Source organism: Panthera onca, chromosome F1 (assembly GCF_046562875.1).
Source record: "Panthera onca isolate mPanOnc1 chromosome F1, mPanOnc1 haplotype 2, whole genome shotgun sequence".
In the NCBI taxonomy this organism is placed as follows: domain Eukaryota; kingdom Metazoa; phylum Chordata; class Mammalia; order Carnivora; family Felidae; genus Panthera; species Panthera onca.
This window is the reverse complement of record NC_138355.1, coordinates 37,796,638-37,814,052: the sequence shown is the minus strand read 5'-3', so window position 1 is coordinate 37,814,052 and position 17,415 is coordinate 37,796,638. Positions and strand designations below refer to the sequence as shown.

Sequence of the window (17,415 nt, the reverse complement as noted above, 5' to 3'; positions counted from 1 at the left end):
CCTGGGAGCCTGACACCTGCGTACGAGGGGGATTGTTGCGTCTGGTACCCGGACTCGGGAAGGTCTTTGCCCGGCGAGCTCCCCGGTTCCCGCTGGTCTCCCGGAAGATGATGGCGTCTTGCGCGCTGTTCCACGCAGATCCCGGCCTCCCCGAGAGGCGCTCTTCACTGTCCTGCTTTGTAATCCTTTTGGTGGCCTCAGGGCTACTGCTACCCATGCCCTCCGGTAAGAGCCTGGATCGGGTGTGCGCTCAAATGGCGAGCCGGAGCGGGTCTGCGAGCGGGCCGACCGGACCCAGGGCCCCGGAGCTTTCTTTGGTGGGTCGGGAGCAGGCGCGGGCCGGGGGTGCCCCTGGACGTGCTGTGCGAGCACCTATCGGTTGGGGATTCTGGGGTGCCGGAGGTGAAGACTTGTGAGGCGTTGGAGTAAGTCTTGCGGGCGATGGGTGCGGCGGGTGTTTTCCCAGGGCGGATCCCTGACCCCAGCGATAGTTTGCAGTGTGCTTCCGGGCCTGAGCACTTGCGGACCTGGAGTTCAGGGTGAAGGTTTGGTCTTCGTGTTCAGTGCGTGCAGCTGTTGCTAGGATCCGCGCTGTGCCTGTGGGGATATTTGCCCTGTGTTTCTTGGAGGGGTGCTGCCTTGGGAAGAGGGTATAATTTGTGCGGGGCTAGGGGACCCCAGGCTGGGTGTTACCGGGTGTGTGCTTTACGGAAGTGACCAGGCCTATGCTGTCGAGTGTTGGGTAAGGAAGCTCTCTGCTTGGTTTACACGGGGGCTGAGAACCCCCCGTGTGTGTGCAAGCTTGACTGAGAGCCTCTGAGTGTAAAAATGCTGTGGGTCCCTGGGGCTTAGAGTTTGGGAAGGCCACACCTTGCTTTTTGTACCTAAAGACAACAGTCTCCTTGTTGTCCAAGATCATATTGGTGTTGGTCGAATGCTGTTCTTTTTTTTTTTTTGGACATAGAATCATCTTCCTGTTCCTATCCAATAGACATTACCCAATTCCATTACCTAATGGCTTTTTGGCCATTTCCTTCTTTTCATTAGGGTGGGTCATATTTGAGGGAATTTTTTTTTTTAATTTAATTGTATTTATTTTGAGAGAGAGAGTGAGAGAGCGTGCGCTCTCAAGCAGAAGAAGAGCAGAGGCAGGGAGAGAGAATCCCAAGCAGGTGCCCCGCTGTGTGGGGTCAGATGCAGGGCTCCAACTCACCAACCATGAGATCATGACCTGAGCCAAAGTCAGGAGTTGGAGGCTGAACTGACTGAACCATTCAGGTGCCCACTGAATGAATCAAAAAGATTGGTAGCTTACTGATAAATGAGTATCCTAAGAAATAACATGATAAATAATGTCAGTGTGGTTTTCTCTTGCACGCATTAACAGAAGCTGAAGGCCCATCCGTTAAGTTTGTGTAATGTTTCATTGAATAGGAATGAGTGCTTATAATATGTGTGTGTGTGTGTGTGTGTGTACGCATGTGTGTTAAAAAAGAGTGCTCGTGGGGCGCCTGGGTGGCGCAGTCGGTTAAGCGTCCGACTTCAGCCAGGTCACGATCTCGCGGTCCCTGAGTTCGAGCCCCGCGTCAGGCTCTGGGCTGATGGCTCGGAGCCTGGAGCCTGTTTCCGATTCTGTGTCTCCCTCTCTCTCTGCCCCTCCCCCGTTCATGCTCTGTCTCTCTCTGTTCCAAAAATAAATAAAAAATGTAAAAAAAAAAAAAAAAAAAAAAGAGTGCTCGTTGTTTAACACTTAACATTCAAGCAACAACCATTTTCAGCACTTTAGTATATTTCATTCTGTCTATATCTGCACCTGTGTTTCTCTGCCCAAGTTATTTCTAGGAGCCTATTAGGTATACGTTATGCATGCTCATTCTTTCCTTAGTAGCATTCATTCACCAAATATTTGTCTTCTGTGTGCCAGGTTCTGTGCTGGTCCTCAGGATACACTGGTGAGCACTCACAAAACTGCCCCATTTTCATGATCCTGATTTCACTATTGATCTGGCTGCAGTCACATCGATATAAGCAGAGACTGCATTACTCACTGTGAGACCCCCAGTGCCATGCACACAGTGGCCGTCAAGAAATTGTTGCTAAAATCTATTGGGAGTGGCAGACACCAAGCATACTACTAATAAATATGTTGTAGCGCAGAAGTGCTCTGGAGGAAAGGAGCTTGAGTCCCTGACAGCATTTAACTGGAGGCAGGAACAGTTTTCTCTTTAAACAGGCCATGCTCTGCCACTGTGGGGCTTCTGCACTTGGTATTCCCTCCGACTTGGAGCATCCACCCCCGGCCCCTTGTGCCGAAGGCTCCTTTTTGTCCTTCACACTCAGCTGAGATGTCGCCCCCTCGGAAGGCCCCTCTCTGACCACCCCGTCTCAGGTGGACCCACTCACTCCACCTCAAATCCCCCGCCTGGGAGTCACCCTTGCAAACCTGTGTCTTCTGCTCTCCCCACTAGAATGCAGAGAGCTCCTCTGTCTTGTCACACTTGTGGTTCCAGATGCCCATTTTCTGCGGCAGCATCAACACTCTTATATACACATTAAGTACCAGAAAATGAAATAAAGGATTCAGGTGAGGCTTACAGTACCGGAGGAAGGTTCTTTAAAGAATCGTGCTTAGGATGGCCTATCCGTGGTGCCTAAGCTGAGGCAGGGGCGCCTGTCAGAGGGGCTCTGTCTTCCATTGTTTATGTAGAGTCTTGCTTGATACTGATCATCAAACAGTTCATTTCTGTGTGGGGGGAGTGGAGTGGAGAGGGGCCAGTGGTGGTAAAAAGAAAACAAAAAGAAGTTTTTAAAAAGGATCAAGGTTAGATTAGCCTTCTAGCTAAAAGTGGAAGGAGACTCTGAATGTTATTTGGAATAGAGGAAAGAGACAAATGAAATGAACAGAGTGCAACATGGAAGGGAATAAGACTTAAAAACGAAGAAAAGGGAAATCAAGGCCAAGTGTAAGGTTCAAAGGTAAAATCATGGGGTGCCTGGGTGGCCCAGTCGGTTGAGTGTCCGACTTCAGCTCAGGTCATGATCTTCCGATTCATGAGTTTGAGTCCTGTGTCGGGCTCTGTGCTGATGGCTCGGAGCCTGGAGCCTGCTTCAGATTCTGTGTCTCCCTGACTCTCTGCCCCTCCCCTATTTGCACTCTGTCTCTCAAAAATAAAGATAAAAAAAAAAAGTTTTTTTAAAGGTAAAATCAGGACAGGTATGAAATTAGGGAAAGTACAAATGAGCCTTCATTACGTTGGGCAGGGAAACAGTGGGAAGGGCATACACGGTTCAGTTTTGATGCCTCTCATCCTCTCAGGAGAAGGTGTGTAGGCAGACAGTGTTGTGCCCGGAAGCCCACCACCTCAGAGGTAGTTAGTTGCCAGCTGCACGAGATGGCAAGAAGGGAACATTTGTCCAGTTTCGGGACCAGTCTCATTCTTCTCCAAAGGGTCTGCTGTTTTGTATAAAACCCACTATCTCCTGTTGTGGGTCATATCGTTAGGTCTTTTCTTTCTCTCTAATTAAAGAAGCCAAGATCTATAAGTGCTTACATGCTAGTTTCTTAGTTTCTTTACTCTACATATTGTAATACCCAGAGGACAGTCCTTCTGGTCAGTTGCTAGGTTACAGAATACTGGGAGATAGGCAACAAAAGAAATGACATGGCCAGATCTTTCTCCAGTGCTTAAAGCTTAAAGATGGTTAGTTTCAATGTCAGATGCCTGACAGCGTATTCTTCCCCATGGTGTTCTGTTTGACACCAGTGGTCCTTTGAGTGCCATGTTGTTTTGCCTCGCTACTCTGAGGGACATGGTGTGCTTGGTGTTGTGGCTGCATGGATGAATGGAGCCAGCCATGGGAACTGTTAAACACAAAAACATGTGATAGTGACTTGAGAGGTCCATGCAAAGGACGGTGCAAGGGAGGGGGAAGGGGCCCTGTCTCCCCGGGGAAGTGGAAAACGCTTGCTGGAGGAACAGTTGAGTGGATTCAGTGTAAGGAGACGAGAGTTGAACAGGGCTTGCGGGTGAGCAGGTAGGAAGGGTGTTCAGAGCAGAGGGAATGGTGTGATCAGAGGCTTAGCGATGTGACATGGCTTAGGGCATCCATGGACTGTGGAGCTACCCGGTGTGGCAGCAGGAGGACACAGAGGCGAGAGAAAGGCAGAGGACTAGATCACAGAGCAGATCACTGTGAAAGCAACAGGATAGTCAAGAATGAACAATCACCATCATTAAAATTCAGCATGACGTTAGCATCTGTCCTTTTAGGGCACCTTGAGCCCTTTTGTTTGACTTGGCACATGGCAAATCTAAACCAGAGTTACTTTAATTTCTCTAGACTCAGTAGAAGATCATTTCTTGAGGACCACATTGTAGATTGTTGGTGTAAGCGCGGGAGGGTTTCAGACGAATGTGGTGGGAAGAAGTGTTGGTAGTGGAACCAGGCTGCCTGGCTGAAAGATGGGTGGTAGGTAAGGAGGCCTATTCATAAATGCTAGTAGCAATGTAGATAGAAATGATGGTGATCTGATCTCAAAGGAAAGGCAGAATAAAAGAGAAGGAACAGGAATTTCTGTTTTGAAGACCATCTATATTTAACTCAAGAACAAAAAACCCCAAATAATCTAATGAAAAATAGAAGGCATGAACAGACATTTCTATAAGAAGACAGACAAATGGCAAAGAGACACATGAAAAGGTGCTCAACATCACCAGTCATCAGAGAAAGCAAAACAAAACCACAATGAGATACCACCTCACACTTGTCAGAATGGCCAAAATCCAAAATACAAGGTTGTGGGTAAAAAGTCCTCCTTGTCCACTCTTGGTGGGAATTCAGACTGGTGCAGCCACTGTGGAAAACATAGAAGATTAAGAATACAATTACTGGGGGCGCCTGGGTGGCGCAGTCGGTTAAGCGTCCGACTTCAGCCAGGTCACGATCTCGCGGTCCGTGAGTTCGAGCCCCGCGTCAGGCTCTGGGCTGATGGCTCGGAGCCTGGAGCCTGTTTCCGATTCTGTGTCTCCCTCTCTCTCTGCCCCTCCCCCGTTCATGCTCTGTCTCTCTCTGTCCCAAAAATAAATAAAAAATGTTGAAAAAAAAAAAAAAAAAAAAAAAAAAAAAGAATACAATTACTGTATGATTCATAATTCCACTACTAGGTATTTACCCAAAGAATGTGAAAACACTAATTTGGTAAGAGACATGTATCCCTATGTTTATTGCAGCATTAACTTACAATAGCCCAGATACGGAAGCAACCCAAGGGTGAGTTGATAGATGAATGGATAAAGAAGCTATATATAATGGACTATTACTTAGTTATGAAAAAGAATGGAATCTTGCTATTTGCAGCAAGAAGGTATAATGCTAAGTGAAATAAGTCAGTGAGAGAAAGACAAATACTCTACGATTTCACTCATATATTGAATTTAAGAAACCAAACAAATGAACAACAAAAAAGATAAACTAAAAAACAGACTCATAAATATAGAGAAGAAACTGGTGGTTATTAGAGGGTAGGTGGGTGGGGAGATGAATGAAATAGGTGAAGGGGATAAAGAGTATGTTTATCGTGATGATCACTGTGTAATGTATAGAGTTGTTGAATCACTGTATTGTACACCTGAAAACTAATAACACTGTATGTTAATTATACAGGAATTGAAATTTTAAAACCCATCTATTTTGTTTGCTGGGCATGTGTAAGTATGAAAAGAATCAAGAGACCACACTTTGGCTTCAAAATGTTATTGGAGATAGCGTGACATTTCCAAGTGGAGCATGTGGGTGGGCAATTGGATATATACATTTGGCACCCTGGCTAGAGATTGAGGATGGGGACCAGGATGCGGGAGGCAACTCCTCTCAGTGATAATAAGGTCATGGGAGTATACATATTCACCCTGAGGGATCTGCAGAATGAAGTAACACAAATTCCTAGAGCAAGCCATCAGGAATATCACATTATCCAATCAAGCAGAGAACAAAGGGTAGCCAGAGGGTTAAAAAAAAAAAAAAAAATCATCAGTGTTCCCAGCAAGAGAAGAAACTATTGTAAAACAGTGCAATATTGGACTCAATTATTATAGTGTATAAAGCTTGCAAACCAAGTTGTCAACTTTGCATGTTTTTGAAAGCATGTCTTATAATTATGCGTGTTAGGAGGAAGAAAATACTTCAAATTAGTTGAATGGATAAACCATCCAATTGACATTTCTTTTTCCATACAGGTCACTATATATGAAAGTCATATTTGGAATTCTAAAATGCTTATCTGGTTTCAATATAGTTACTGAAGTTGAATGCATAAAACAAGGAATACTTGCATAATTTAATCAGAGGAATGCTGTTACTTGATTTATTTCTTGGTGGTTCCAGGATTTCTAATGACATGGTGCATTTGTATCTAGATTGGAATTATATTAGCATTTCTAGCTTTTTTCCCCCTATTATAAAATGACTCAGCGTATTCATTTTAATGTAAATGTAATGTTATTAATAAAATTCATCTCTTTATTAATCCTCTTTTTAATGCTTTTAATTGCTATGACTTTTTGTTTGCTTTTTGCTTTTGTTCTGATTTGGACAGTTGATTGAGGAGCATTCACATATCTTGGTCAGCATAGTGGTAATGTGGAAAACATATTGCCAGTAGGTGGATTCGAGGACATGATGTAAAGGAAATGTTGGCCAGTGTTTATAGATACAATTTTAGAATTTAGGAATATGGTGTAAAAGGAGAGTAATATTTCACTCGAGTAGAGTTCTCTTGACCAGTCTCTTAATCTGAAGTTAAGACGGAGATCCAGGGATTAAGAAAGAAAAGTTCCCTCAGGGATCAAAGTAGATCTGTCTCCTTTGTCCTTAGGTCCTCACCCTTACAGGAGAGGCCTCCATGTTCTTTTAGCCCTTTAGGACTTTACTGGATGTGTCTCCATCATGTTGTTTTACAGAATTGTTCTGACAGATCTGTTTGGTTTTCAAGCTCATGGTTAATTGAAAGGGAAAAGGAATTGCTGAAGTAGAAATGACACTATTCTAGGGAGGGGAAAAAAAACCCTCCCTTCACCCCCTCAAAATTCTAAAAGCATAGCAGTATCGTAGCACTCCTGGAGGTGTGTATGGGATAAACAGCCCAGACAGCTGCATTCAGGGAGCGTCTGAAAGAATGTGTGATCCATTGATCAGTGGAGGAAGATGAAATCATACTTAAAATAATGTCCCCCAAAGCAACGTATTTTTCATGTAATGCTATTGAGAGTAGTCAGTTTTGAGTGGTGCCTGGCTGGCTCAGTCAGAAAAGCCTGCAACTCTTGATCTTGAGGTCATGAGTTTGAGCCCCACGTTAAGTGTAGAGATTACATAAATAAATAAACTTAAAAAAAGGATTTCAGAATAGTAAATTTTGATATTTAAATGGTGTTTATTCACTTATAAAATGCCCAGTTCACTAATATGAAACAAGAAATGAAGTCTTGTATTTTGAAAGGCTTTAGTGAATATTTATTTTGATCTATGAAATATGTTACGCTTATTTAATAATCACTTGTTACTATAGCATTTCGTAAGCACCCACTGGGTACAGTAATAGAAAAAGAACACATATGATCCCTGACCTCTAGGAATTTGCCTTCTGAGAGGAAACTAAGCCTGAAGTGACAAGTTATTTTAGTTTGTTTCAGGCTATGGAAGAGTATTCAGAGCAGAGTGCTACATATACTATAGAAGGCTTCTTAGAGGAAGGGCAATTATTCATAGGTTTTTTTTTGTTTTTTGTTTTTTTTTTTTCATTTTTGAAAGAGTGTGAATTGAGGAGGCGCAGAAAGAGAGGGAGAGAGAGACTCCCAAGCGGGCTCAGGGCCCGATCTCACAAAACCATGAGATCATGACCTGAGCTGAAACCAAGAGTTGCACCCTTAACTGACTGAGCTACCCAGGCACCCTGAGGAGAGGCGAGTTTTGAAATGAATTTAGAAAAAGATGGGGAAGGATGCTTTTTTACATATATCATTAAGACAAAAACCACTGATTTTGTTTCTTCAACTTATTATTGAAAGAAAATTCATCCTATTCCCCAAACCTAGTAGGATATTATTTTTATTTAAAATGAGCAATGCACATCCTTGACTGCTATCACAACTTTGGTAAAGGAATGGAAGAATCATTTAAAATCTTGGATTTTTCCTTCTATTCTGTATTACGTTCCTGCTGGGAGACCACAGTCCCTGCTTGGTGACAGAGAGAAAATACTTCCTTTTCATGTTCTCATTCTCTTATCCCTAGATGCCTGTGACCCTCCGCAGTACAACTCTATGAGGCCAACTGTTGTTAAATCCAGTTATGATCCTGGGGAAAATATACAATTTCAGTGTCGCCCAGGATACAAGCGTATTATACCTCTTCTTCCCATATCTTCTGTTTGTTACCCTAATAACACATGGACACCTCTCCAGGAGGCTTGTACAAGTAAGTGTACAGATTTTTTTTTTTTTATTGCTCTAGAGATTTCACACATTTGAGATTGCATATTCCACTAGTGCAGTGATTGTTTTCTCATGTGAATGTAGGTTTTAAATAGTAGTTTTTCAGTCCTCGAAAAATCCCCAAGGAATCTTTTTCTTGGCAATTGGTTATCTGGTTAAATGTGAATCTTAAGTTTGGCTTTATAATAGTCAAAAATAGAAAATGCTCTCATGAATTCAGATAAGCAATGCAGAATTGTTACTTTAATTCAAGTATTTTGAAATTGACATGAAACAACAAATTTGAAAATCTTCTTTTAGAAAAATCATGTCAACATCCAGGAGATCCCATAAATGGCCATATGGTCAGCGTAAATGGAAGTTTTCTCTTTGGATCACAGGTTCACTATGCTTGTAATGAGGGGTAAGTAAATTGTTCCTTAGAGGAAATAAGGTAAATATTCCTAATTCCATTTTTGTTTTGCTTCTCTTCATCAGCGTTCCCATAAAGTTGATTGCATTTTCCTCCTATTGACAAGTCGTACTTACCGCCTAACAAGGCTCAGGCTTTTTATGGAAACTGAAAAGATGTGTAATTAGTAGAAAGAAATTTAAATGAAGAAAAACAAAATTCTATAATATTTACCATATCTACTATATATCTATTGTGAGCATTAACAATGGTGACTTCATTTTTTACAATAAAGTGCACCCTATTTAAAATGGCCAACTCTCAGTTGAAGTTGGGCTTATAGAAATGAAAGACCAAATTGCCAACTGAAGATATTCTTATATTGAGAGCAGACCAAAATTCACCTGGTTAACCTGAACCGTTAGGTTGATCAAGATCTGTTAGAATTTTGTGATTGTTACAAAGGTTAAGTATCTCAAAAAGAGGTATTGAGCACTTAAGAATAACAGCCTTTGAGGCCTCTCCTCTGAGTGGCTTGGTTGGTTAAGCATCTGACTTCAGCTCAGGTCATGATCTCAAGGCTCATGAGTTCAAGCCCCACATCGGACTCTGTGACTACAGCTCAGGGCCTGGAGCCAGCTTTGGATTCTGTGTCTCCCTCTCTCTCGGCCCCTCCCTCACTCACACTGTGTCTTTCTCTCTCTCTTTCAAAAATAAACATAAAAAAATTTTTTTAAAAAGATTAACAGCCTTTGTTCTATAGGGTTCTTTCAATAGTATATATTGGGGATACTGGACATTTATGAAAAATGTTCATTTAGAAGGTAAACGGAATACAATATGAAAATGCATCTGATTTTTTTTTTATATTGTCTTTTATCCTGCTACTTTGCTGAATTCATTTATTAGCGCTACTAACGCTTGTTTTGTTCTGGTGGAATCTTTATGATTTTCTATAGATAAGATCACATTGTCTACAAACTGATAATTTTACTTCTTCGTTTCCAGTTTGGATGTCTTTTATTTCTTTTTCTTGCCTGATTGCTATGGCTAGAACTTCCAGTACTATGTTGAATAGAAATGGTAAAAACAGGCATCCTTGACTTGTTCTTGATCTTACAGGAACAGCTTTCAGCTTTTCACCATTGAGTATAATATTTGCTGTGGGTTTTTCATGAATGGCCTTTATTATCTTAAGATAGTTTTCTTGTCTTCCTAGTTCATTGAATATATTTACCATGAAAGAGTGTTGAATTTTGTCAAATGCTTTTTCTGCATCAGTTGAGATAATTGTGTGGTTTTTGTCCATTCTGCTGATGTGGCATATGACATTGGTCATTTTTCATATGTTGAGCCATCCTTGCATCCCAGGAATAAATTTTGCTTGTTCATGGTATGTAATATGCTACTGAATTTTGTTGGTTAGTATTTTTTGATGATTTTTTGCATCATGGTTCATAAGAAGTATTGGTGTGTAGCTTTATTTGCTTGTAGTGTCTTTTGGTATCATGTTGATGCTGGTTTCATTGAATGAATTGGGAAGATTTCCCTCCTCTTAAATTTTTTGGAAAAGTTTGAGAAGGATAGGTATTAGTTCTTTAAATGTTTAGTGGAATTCACCCATGAAACCATCAGGTCTGGGGTTTTTCTTTATTGAGAGAATTTCAATTACTGATTCAATCTCCTTACTAGTTATAGGTGAGTAAGTAGTCGTAATTTCTGTTTCTTCATGGTTTAGTTTTGGTAGCCTTTGTGTTTCTAGGAATTCGTCCATTTTATCTAGGTTATCCAACTTGTTGGTGCAAAACTGTTAATAGAACTCTTTTATTATATTTTATATTTCTGTAGAATTGATAGTAATGTTCCCACTTGCATTTCTGATTTCAATAAATTGAGTCTTCTCTCTCTCTTAGTCCATCTAACTAAGGTTTGTGAATTCAGTTGATCTTTACAAAGAACCAACTTTTGGTTTTTCTCCTCTATTTTATTTATCTCCTCTCTAGTCTTTAATACTCCCTTCTGCTAGGTTTGGGTTTAGTTTATTTTGACAGAAAGAAAGAATTGAGTTGGGGAGGGTCAGAGAAGGAGAGAGAATCCTAAGCAGGCTATGTGTTGTCAGCACACAGCCCAACACAGTTTGATCCTATAAACTGTGAGATCATGACCTGACACAAAATCAAGAGTCAGATGCTCAACTGACTGAGCCACCCAGGTCCCCCTGGATCATGCATGTGTTTTCATCCATTCTGCTGATCACTGTCTTTTGATTGGAGAATTTAATCCATTTACATTTAAAGTAATTACTGGCAAGGAGGCACTTTTGAAATTGTGCTATTTTTTTCTATATGTCTTATACCTTTTTATGTCCCTCATTTCCTGTATTACTGTTTAATTTTTTGTTTAGTTTATTTTTACAGTGAAATGTTTAAATTCCTCTCTCATTTCCTTTTGTGTATATTCTACAGCTATTTTGTTTGTAGTTACCATGGGGACTACAGTTAACATCCTACACTCTTAGCACTCCAGTTTGAATTTATACCAGGTTAGCTTCAATAAATTACAAAAACTGCTCATTTACAGCTTCATCCCCACCCTTTTGGTTGCTGATGCCGCGCTGATCTCTACACTAATAATTGTAATACTAGCTTCTGCCCTAATAATTTTTTTTCTTCTAAAAGATTGGTGTCTTAAATCATATAGAAAACAAAAATTTTACTTACAAACCATTGTTACAATAATACTAGCTTTTAATGTTGCCCAGGTATTTACTTTATTGAGATCTTTATCCATACAGCTTCAAGTTACTTTTTAGTGTCCATTCATTTCACCTCATAGACTCCCTTGGACATTTCCTACAAGCGAAATTGTAGTCACAAACTGTTGGTCACAAACTCCCTCAGATTTTTTTTTCTGGGGAAGTCTTGATTTCTCCCTCACTTTTGAAGGACAGTTTTACTGGATAGAGGAATTTTGGTTGCCAGTTCTTTTTCTTTTAGCCCTTTGAGCTTTCAGTCCATCCACTATCTTCTGACCTCTAAGTCCTGATGTGAAATCTGTTGAGAATCTTATTTAGGATTCCTCCTAGGCGATGATTCACTTCTTTCTCCCAGCTTTCAAGATTCTCTGTCTTTGTCTTTGTCTTTTGAAAGTTTCTTATGCTTTCTAGTGTGGGTCTCTATGCATTCTTCTTACTTGGAGTTTGTTGAGCATTTTAGATGTTTATATTCACAACTTTCATCAAAATTGGGAAGTTTCCAACCATTATTTCTTCAGATATTCTCTGTGCCCTTTCTGTCTTCTTCTCGTTGTCTTACAGCATGTATGTTGGCTAGCATATTGGTGTCACCTAAGTACCTGTTGTTGTCTACTTTTCTTCAATCTTTTCTCTTTCTGCTCCTCAGACTCCATAATTTCCATTGCCCTCTCTTCACCAATTCTTTCTTCTGCATGTTCAAATCTGTATTCGATTCCCTAGTGAATTTTTCATTGTAGTTATTATGCTTTTCAACTCCAGAATTTCATTTTGGTTTTGTTGTAGGTTTTCTGTCTCCAGTAGATGTTTCCATTTTCTTCACACATTGTTTTCTTGACTTTCTACATTTCTTCCTTTAATTCTTTGAGCATCTTTAAGACTTTTATTTTAAAGTCTTTGTCTAGTTCTGTTAATTTCTGTCAATGTATATTTTCCTTTGAATGGACCAGACTTTCCTCTTTCTTTGCATACCTTGTAACTTTTGTTGAACTGTACGTTTGAATCTACTAATGTGCTAACTCTGGAAATCAGATTCTCCTCTTTCCCTAGGGTTTGCCATTTTATGTTATTCTTGTAGGCTGTCTCCATGCGAAGGATCAGCCTGACATGTAAACTGAAGGTCTTTTCAGTTTTTTCTAGCCTTTCTCTGGGCATGCACATTCACTTTTACTTTTTCCCACATATGCAATTGTCTTTCAGTGTTCTAGTCTTTAATGTCTGGCTCCTGAGTGGAGAAAAATGAAACATGAAATGAGAAGCAGAGGGCACTGGATGTTTAGTCCCCTAGAAGTCACTTCAGGCTGGTAGAAGGGGGCTTACAAGAGTTAGGGGCAGGTGTGACAACAGTAACTGCCTGCCTCACTGCTTCTCTGTGATCAGAAGCAGAGTTCAGTGATAAGAGCACAGATCCCCGCTATTTGGAGGACAGAGTCTTTTTTGCCCACCCTGGATCTCCCAACTGCTTCTAAGTTGCTCCAAGAATGCATGCACAGCTGCCTGCTGGGGGGTGGAGGATGGGTACCTGACACTCTGCTGAGATGAAATTGACTGAAATCAATGCAGTTTACCTGTCCAAGTCTTTCCTGGGAAGTTGTAAACCATCAGCAGACTCCCTAGTTCTAAAATATTTACATCACATAGATCCTAAGAGTGCAGTTGTCTTCTAGATCGAGAGACAGATTCCTGGTGCTTACCACCTTGCCATTGTTCCAGAATAATCTCCTAATACATTTTAATAGAGAATCAGTGATTGACTGATTCTGGGGGAAAATTCAGCTAGAAGCATTTGCAGGCAGTTTCACTGTCTGTTTTTTAACTTGGTCCAGTAAAAATATTGGAGCATGCTGTCACCATAGGCATACCTCAGAGGTTGAGGGTTTGGTTCCATAACCCCTCAATAGAGCAAGTATTTCAAAAAAGTGAGTGAAATTAATTATTGGGTTTTCTAGTGCACATAAAAGTTAGGTTTATGCCATGATGGAGTCTAGTAAATGTGCAATAGCATTATATATTAAAAAAAAAAACAATGTACATACCTTAATTTAAAGATAAGTTTACACAGAGACGCGAAGTGAGCCAATGCTGTTTGAAAAATGCACTGATTGACTTGCATGTTGTAGTATTGCCACAGATCTTCAGTTTATTAAAAAAAATACAGTATCTGCCAAGTGCACACACACACACAAAAAACACAATAAAATGAGGTAGGCCTATAGTTATTTAGAGATAGCTTGTTAGGCACTTTAAGGAACAGTAAAAATTTAAGACCTATTTCTCAGAGAAGTTGTAGCCTTATTGAGAAACAAAATACATACAAAAAGATGTCAAAACAAAGTAGCAAATGAATAGTCCCAAATAAATATAATGATTCATGATCATTACAGTGAGAGTTCAGGAGAAGAGAGTACTGTGAATTTAAATCATCAGAGAAGATAATGAGTAGGCATATCCCTGAGCTACTCCTTGTTAGAAAGATACTATGGGGACACCTCGGTGGCTCAGTCAGTTGAGGAGCCAGCTCTTGGTTTCGGCTCACGTCATGATCCCACGGTTTGTAGGATATAGCCCCACATCGGGCTCTGCACTGTCAGCTTTTCTCTCCCTCTCTTTCTGTCCCCCCCCCCCCCCAATGAATAAGCATTTATAAAAACAGATACTGTGATGTAAACATGAATAAGAACTAAAACTCACCTAACACTTGCTATGTGCCAGATGGCAACTCATCTAATCCTCAAAAGAGCTCCATGATGGGGGCGCCTGGGTGGCTCAGTCGGTTAAGCGTCCAACTTCGGCCCAGGTCATGATCTCACGGTTCGTGAATTCGAGCCCCGCATCGGGCTCTGTGCTGACAGCTCAGAGCCTGGAGCCTGTTTCAGATCCTGCGTCTCCCTCTTTCTCTGACCCTCCCCTGTTCATGCTCTCTCTCTCTCTGTCTCAAAAATAAATACATGTTAAAAAAAGAGCTCCATGATGTATATGCTGTTATCCTCTTTGGCGGGATGAGGAAGCTGAGCAAGAGGAACATTAAGGGACTTGCCTGAGGTCAGATAGAAAGCGAGTCATGGAGCTGGGACTCAGCTCCATCCAGGCAAGCCCTAGGGCCTAATCTCTCTGCTTGGTTGTTCTGACTGAGAAGAATGGCCAGAGCATAGAAGTGAATGTGTAATGTGATTGCTGGAGATAGCAGAGAGGCCAGACTGACAGATGTGACAGATTTATTTAGAAATCTTTGCTCTAGGCCAGTGTATATTTCAGTGCAGAAATTCTTTATTTGGTTAAGTTGCAGCTATGGTTACCATTCTCATTATATGTCCCTTAAGGAACTTGTTCCTCAAACTACTGTAGTAGAGAAAAACAACCATGTGAAATGTTTTTTCGGGGCGCCTGGGTGGCTCAGTCGGTTGAGCGTCCGACTTCAGCTCAGGTCACGATCTCATGGTCCATGAGTTCGAGCCCCGCGTCAGGCTCTGGGCTGATGGCCCAGAGCCTGGGGCCTGCTTCCGATTCTGTGTCTCACTCTCTCTCTGCCCCTCCCCCGTTCATGCTCTGTCTCTCTCTGTCTCAAAAATAAATAAATGTTAAAAAAAAATTTAAAAGAAATGTTTTTTCATTGCTCTACACGTCTTGTTAACTGCTGAAGAATCCAGTAACTTTTTTTCTTTTCTAGTTATCGATTATTTGGGGCAAAAGTTATTTATTGTGAACTTTCTAGTATCGACGATAATACAGTGACTTGGAGTCATAATCCCCCTCTATGTACTAGTAAGTATATGCCTTCTTTTGAATTTAGAGGATTAGTCTTTAAAATAGCAGCACTTTCAACAGTAGCCAAATGATGGAAAGAGCCTAAATGTCCATCAACTGATGAATGGATAAAGAAATTGTGGTTTATATACACAATGGAATACTACTTGGCAATGAGAAAGAATGAAATCTGGCCTTTTGTAGCAACGTGGAGAGTGTTATGCTAAGTGAAATAAGCCATACAGAGAAAGACAGATACCATATGTTTTCACTCTTTTGTGGATCCTGAGACTTAACAGAAGGCCATGGGGGAGGGGAAGGGGGAAAAAAAAGTTACAGAGAGGGAAGGAGGCAAACCATAAGAGACTCTTAAAAAACTGAGAACAAACTGAGGGTTGATGGGGGGCGGGAGGGAGGGGAGGGTGGGTGATGGGTATTGAGGAAGGCACCTGTTTGGATGAGCACTGGGTGTTGTATGGAAACCAATTTGACAATAAATTTGATATTAAAAAAATAAAGTCTTATAGCAACAACAACAAAAATAAAATAAAATTTTGCTGTTGGGATCCCTTTATGCTTTGAAATTAATAAAAACCACAAAGAGCTTTTCCTATGCAGGTTATGTCTATTGATATTCATAATTATTTATTAATTCACTTTTAAGAACTGTAAGCTCAATGCATGTTAGCCTATGCAACAATTTTTTTTAAATGTTTATTTGTGGGAGACAGAAAGAGTGTGAGCAGGGAAGGGCAGAGAGAGGAGACACAGAATCTGAAGCAGGCTCCAGGCTCAGAGCTGTCAGCACAGAGCCCGATGTGGGGTTCGAACCCATGAACAGTGAGATCATGACCTGAGCTGAAGTCAGACACAACTGACTGAGCCACCCAGGCCGCCCCAACAAATTTTTTAAAAAAGCAGAATTTTCGGGGTGCCTGAGTGGCTTAGTACGTTAAGCGTCCGACTTCGGCTCAGGTCATGATCTCACGGTCTGTGAGTTCAAGCCCCGCGTCGGGCTCTGTGCTGACAGCTCGGAGCCTGGAGCCTGCTTCGGATTCTGTGTCTCCCTCTCTCTCCCTGCCCCTCCCCTACTTGCACTCCGTCTCTCTGTCAAAAATAAACATCAAAAAATAAATAAATTTTAAAAAAGCAGAATTTTCCACAAGAAATAGAATAGGGTATGGTTTTCCATTTTTGCAAATCTCTTCAAAATCTGGCTTAAAGGAAGATGTCTGGATTCAGTCGGTGGTGTTATCACACAATTTATAGTATCTGGATGATTTCACCATAGACTCATATGGATAAAAGTGAAAACAGATAATAATATTTTGATACTGTGAACTATCAGTTTAGTGAATGGTTATACAATTGACTCTTGAAAAGCACAGGTTTTAACTGTTGTGGGTCCACTTACTTGTGGTTTTTTAACAGTACAGTATGGTAAATGTGCTTCTTCTTCCTTGTGGTTTTCTTAATAACATTTTCTTTTATCTACCTTGTTTAATTGTAAGAATACAGCATATACTACATATAACAAAAATATGTGTTAATCAACGTTTTATGTTCTTGGTAAGGCTCTGGTCAGTAGGAGCCTATTAGTAGTTAAGTTTGGGGGGAATCAAAAGATATGAGGAGTTTTAACTGCAGGGGATCAGTTCTAACCCTGATGTTGTTCAAGTGTCAAGAGTATTTATAAATTATAAAGCATTTCTCAACTAGCACTGTGTTTTATTTTTAATCACAAGCATATTTTCTCATTAAAGCATCAGCATCTCTTATGATGAGAACTTAGAATGGTCTTGCAGATAAACATAGGTATTTCATATAGGTATCTTTTGTAAGTATTTAAGAAAATGAGTTTTATGCTAAAAGTTCATGTCTATATTAATGGTTTGAATTTGGAAGAATACATTTTCTCACAGACACTTTCTTGTAAATGGATATTGGATTTATAGCCAGCTTGGAGAAATCATGTGTTAATGAATTTATTGAAGGCAGTTCATAGGACTTCACTAATGTTACCTTCATCTTTTCCTTTC

General features: G+C 40.7%; 1 protein-coding gene across 1 annotated transcript in view; it reads left to right on the top strand.

Annotated features, from left to right (window-relative positions):
- The first annotated feature begins 12 nt into the window (after window positions 1-12).
- Window positions 13-17,415, top strand: part of LOC132686276 (membrane cofactor protein-like) — a 38,706-nt gene continuing 21,303 nt past the window's right edge. Inside the window, exons 1-4 of the mRNA XM_078441404.2 lie at window positions 13-225; window positions 8,290-8,472; window positions 8,790-8,892; window positions 15,300-15,394. Coding sequence (XP_078297530.1) covers window positions 108-225; window positions 8,290-8,472; window positions 8,790-8,892; window positions 15,300-15,394 — 499 coding nt within the window. The 5' untranslated portion in view covers window positions 13-107. The remainder of the gene's footprint in view (window positions 226-8,289; window positions 8,473-8,789; window positions 8,893-15,299; window positions 15,395-17,415) is intronic.